Consider the following 4861-nt stretch of genomic DNA (forward strand, 5'->3'; position numbering starts at 1 on the left):
ATGAAAGTTCTAAATATATTTTGTTTAAAAAAAAAAAAAAAAAATTTACGCCTTTTATGATATTCCGTTGAAATAGCACATGCACAATTATTATGTTTATTAGACAATGTAACACAACATTCATGGATTTTTTTAATTTGATTATCTTAATGAATATATAACTCAGCTTACACTTCACAACATTTTTAAGAAATGAATTATAAACAAAATGAAAACTTAGGCGAGCTGGTGTGTTGTTTGCATTAAACAAAAATGTACAAATAAGTTGAACTGTTAATATGTATCAATTGTGTTCTTTATATATATAAAGTAAAACATACTTAAGCTATGCCTATAATAATAAAAAAATCCCCCGACTGTGTAGATACATTATGTTACCCAAAATTTTCCATGGCGTGTATATATTTATGAGTTCATTTATTCTTTTATAGCAATCTTACTGCTACATTACTTGATTCTTTTATATAACTCTATATTAATACATATGCTATATTAATGAGTAATATAAGAATAAAAAAATAATTATGAAATTATTATAATTGCCGTCAATAGGAACTTTAATGCACATTATATAAAACTCTGATATTCTCCCAATGTAGTGTGTACATAACACAATGAGATGATTTCATTATATTAAATTTTATATGAAAACTGAGTTTTTTTTTTTTTCAAAATATCAGTGCAATTATATTGTATTAATTAGCATTTTCTGTAAATACACAATAAAATTTATGAGATTATTTTTGATATTGTAATTATATTAAGAGGATTTTAGACAGGAGCACCAAACTTTTAATTGCATTATAAAGGCATAAAAAATTATTGTGTTTCACGCAATAGACAAATAAAAAAACATGTTTATAATAAAAATTATTTATTTAAAGTAGGTATGTATTAAAATGTAAATGATCAATTGTCACTTTTAAACGAAAATGATTGCTAAATCATTATAAATTTAATTAATGTAAAAAAAGATTATAACATCATAAAATGAATATGTATATATAATAATCATATCGTTAAATTTTCAAAATGAGAAACGTATAAAATTCAAGAATCTTTTTTTGCATTATGATAACGAAGAAAATGGCTTTAATATAGCACATACTAGTAATAATAATAAAAGTAATATATACATATCTCTAAATAACCAATGGACATATACGATAGCAAAAATAGTAAATTGTTAGTAATAAGCTATATTCAGTTGAAAAGAAATTAAGGCTAAAATTTTTAGGAATGGTTATTTTTTCAATACACAGTTAACCTAATAAAAGCACAATAATAACTTTTTTTTGTGAGAATTATTATACATGAAAGTCATATATATATCTTATAGAATCCAAAATGGAATGCAATAATTTTATTAACACTACAATCAATGAATGAGTAATAAAATCACTGTTTTTAAATAACATGTACATTAACAAATATAAATACTAAATGAAACATTTTAAAGGATTTTTTAACTATAGAATATGTTGTCTCGTATAAACANNTAAAATGGATAATATGTTGTATCCTACACATGGTAATACAAAAATAACACATGCTGTTTTAATGGACAACAAAATTACATAATTAATTTTAGACAAGCATTTGTAAGTATTTTGTACTTTTATATCCTCGAAATGTATATTATATTACTTAAATAATAAAAATTTATATAAGGAATAAAAAGGCTAATAAATAATAATTATCCAAAAAAAAGAATAATATGTTCCTAAAGACAACGTGAATAATTATTAATAATTATTGTGTACTTAATTGAATTCAAATATCTCGAGAAAAATATTCTAATAATGAGCTATCAACTACCTTTTTTGTATTGCAGTTCTATATGGCATGCGTATGTCGTGTTAATATGATGCTTTTTTAATGTTAATCCCCTATAAGTTTTCTATCTATATTTGTTTGATTAATTATTTATTATATTACATATTTCTCTTACTTCATTTACACTATAATAATTTAATTATTCGCTAAATAAAGTTATTGGTTCTAAGAAGAACAAAATATGTCAAGGCGTAGTAATTCCTTGTTTTTGTAATGAAGCAAATGCGTCCCAAAATTTCAAGGGAATATATGTAAAAAATAAAAACATGATTAGTTAGTTTTCTAGTTACACCTTTTAAATTTTGTATTAAGCATTAATTGGACATATGGGGCACAAATAATTTTTACAATTATATATTAAACTAACGTATAATGGATTATCATTTATTTCATGTTTTTTTACAAAAAACACAATAAAATTCATTATATATATCCCTAATAGTAATGGAAAAGATGTATAAGCACTCCATATATTTTTGACGTATAAATATAACCCCACAGATTTTTACTAAACACACGCTTTGTAAGAAAACTTACATATTATAATCGAGAAATGAAAAAGTTACAGGGGAAAATACAGATTATCTTAGATATATGCTTGTCTTACTCTTAAAGATAAAAGAATAGATGTACATACTTTTATATAAAAAGTTGTAGAATATATTTTCTTTTATTTATACTTATGCAATGTATATAAAACTTGAACCTTTGCGTATACTACACAATTATTTAATTTATAAACCTCAATTTTGGGTATATTGCTACTCATGACATATTCGTCTAATTCTTAAAAGTGACATGAATTTATTAGATTTGTATTTCAAAATGCACTGGTTTTACAACTACCCTTAAAATAAAATGAAATGTAAAAATATTATTCTTTCAAAAGATTAATATATGCAGTTTCGATGAATCCAAATGACACGTTAGACACTTTTATTTATAATCTTTGTGAATACTACAATTTGTACCTTCCCAAATGCTGGTAATATAAAGTGTTTTGCATAAAATATGAAATTCCCTTTCGAAAGAATGTGTATGCATACACATCATTTTTTTTCTCAAAAATTACTTATATAAAATAAAAGGAATTAATCTCAATTATAATAAAAATTTATGTATAGAAAATGGCTAAAGTATCATTTATTCCATTTGATAGTATCAGTTACAATAAGGGTGAGCAATGCCTAATCAAATATATTGATTATACAAATGAAATTGAGGAACAAATTAATAACTTTGAGAAAAATAATCATTCAGATTATTGTAGTGCATGGGAGCAATTAAGTAAAAACATAAAAATAAAAGTAGTTGAGCTAGAGGAATGTTATAGAGAAAGGCACATACAAGTTGATATAAATCAAGATTTAGCAATTAAAAATTTTATTGAAAAATGTTCTGATAAGTCTAAGTGTCCTTGTAATACGGCACCTCCTGAAAAAAATAATGATGAGTTAGTATCTGAACTACAACATCCAAGGGAGAATGAACAAAAAAAATTAGATGAAATAGAATCAGTTAAAGAAGGGAAAATTGTGCAGGATGAACAAAATGAAAAAGATCATCATAACCCTTTTAATGCACAAATTAAAAATAAAGAATCAGTAAACTATTATAGGTCTGATGCAGCACAACAACTAGATGCTTCATTAGAAAGTACAACTGAAACAGGTGAATCGATAAGTGAAGCATTAGATTTCAATAAAACTGAATCACTTTCACAAACAATCCATTCTGGAGAATCAGAATCACCTTCTAAATTACAAGTAAATAATTTACAGGAAAGTTCTACTAAAGATAGATTACCAGATTCTCAACATGGTGTTAGAGAAAATATTGAAACCAAAGGGGATGAAGTTCAAGGATTGGCAACAAAATTTAATGTCTTTGATTCTTCTGCTAGTAATTTTCCTGATTCTGGACATTATACTGCCGGTGCTCTTTTACCTATAACCCTTAATAATCCAGACTCGAAGAACGTTGAACAGGGTGATTCATTCAATGGTAATGTAGTCACTGAGGATGCAATTGTAGGAAATTTATCTCAAAGTGATGCACGGGGTAATCATGAGAATAATAAGTATTTATCTCTTGGTGATAAACCTACTCATAATGCAAATTCTGGTGATGAAATACCGGTTGGTATAGGAACTAATGCGATTTCCTTTATTGGTATATCCACTCCCACTGTGTGTACACCTAAATTAGGTATTGATCCTGGAGTTTCTGAGGTTATAAACACTGTTGATAGCGTCTCGCTTAATGCACATTCTCATGGTGAAGAATATGATAGAGGAAATACATGTGGTGAAAGATGTAATATTTATTTGAACTGTGTTGAAACAAATTGTCCTGAATTATCAAGTGATACTGGCATTCATACAACCTCTGAAATTGGAGTAACAAATATTTATGAATCTCATTCGAATCATCAAAAATATATGGGAATGATTCATAATAAAGACGCGCATGCTGGATTACATCAGTCACCTAAAATTCAGACAGTGGATGTTACTCAAGGTTTACAGCCTAGGAAAGAGGGAGCATTTAGTCAAGAAGAGGTAATTCAACAGTCAGTACTAAGAGGAACAATGAATCCAAATGAAGGTGTTAATCTAAATAATGAAGATAGTAATAAATTAGAAAATGTTTCTCTAGGCAACCATGGGAATTATAAATCAACTTTATCCAAACCAAATAAGGGCATCTCTGAAATAGGCAAGTACATTAAATTAACATTATCGTCAAATGAATTCAAGTACATTGAAGAACAATTACACGTCCAAATACACTTGTCCAAACAAAAAAATACGTGAAAACATTACTTAACTCATACTACAAATTGTCAAAAATACATAATGAATTTATAGGAGAACAAAATGATGGTAGTTCCAGTAAAATGGGAACATTTGAAATAAAAAAAAGTTTGGGTATACTCACTGATACAGAAGAATCAGCTACTATACTTCCCGGTATTGTTGCAGTAATACCAAAAGAATATAACCAAGGAATACCATATAAAAAA

The 4861-nt window shown here is 26.3% G+C and overlaps 1 protein-coding gene across 1 annotated transcript; it reads left to right on the forward strand.

Moving 5' to 3' along the window:
• Positions 1-2523: 2523 nt before the first annotated feature.
• PGO_000965 (variable surface protein) lies at positions 2524-4652 on the forward strand (the record flags this gene model as incomplete). Its single annotated transcript, XM_028690866.1, has 2 exons — positions 2524-2589; positions 2961-4652. The coding sequence occupies 2 exons, from the start codon at positions 2524-2526 to the stop codon at positions 4650-4652; spliced, it is 1758 nt and encodes a 585-aa protein (XP_028546667.1).
• Positions 4653-4861: the final 209 nt, after the last annotated feature.

The sequence above is a fragment of the Plasmodium gonderi genome (genome assembly GCF_002157705.1).
Source record: "Plasmodium gonderi DNA, contig: Pgo-contig_94, whole genome shotgun sequence".
NCBI classification, from domain to species: domain Eukaryota; phylum Apicomplexa; class Aconoidasida; order Haemosporida; family Plasmodiidae; genus Plasmodium; species Plasmodium gonderi.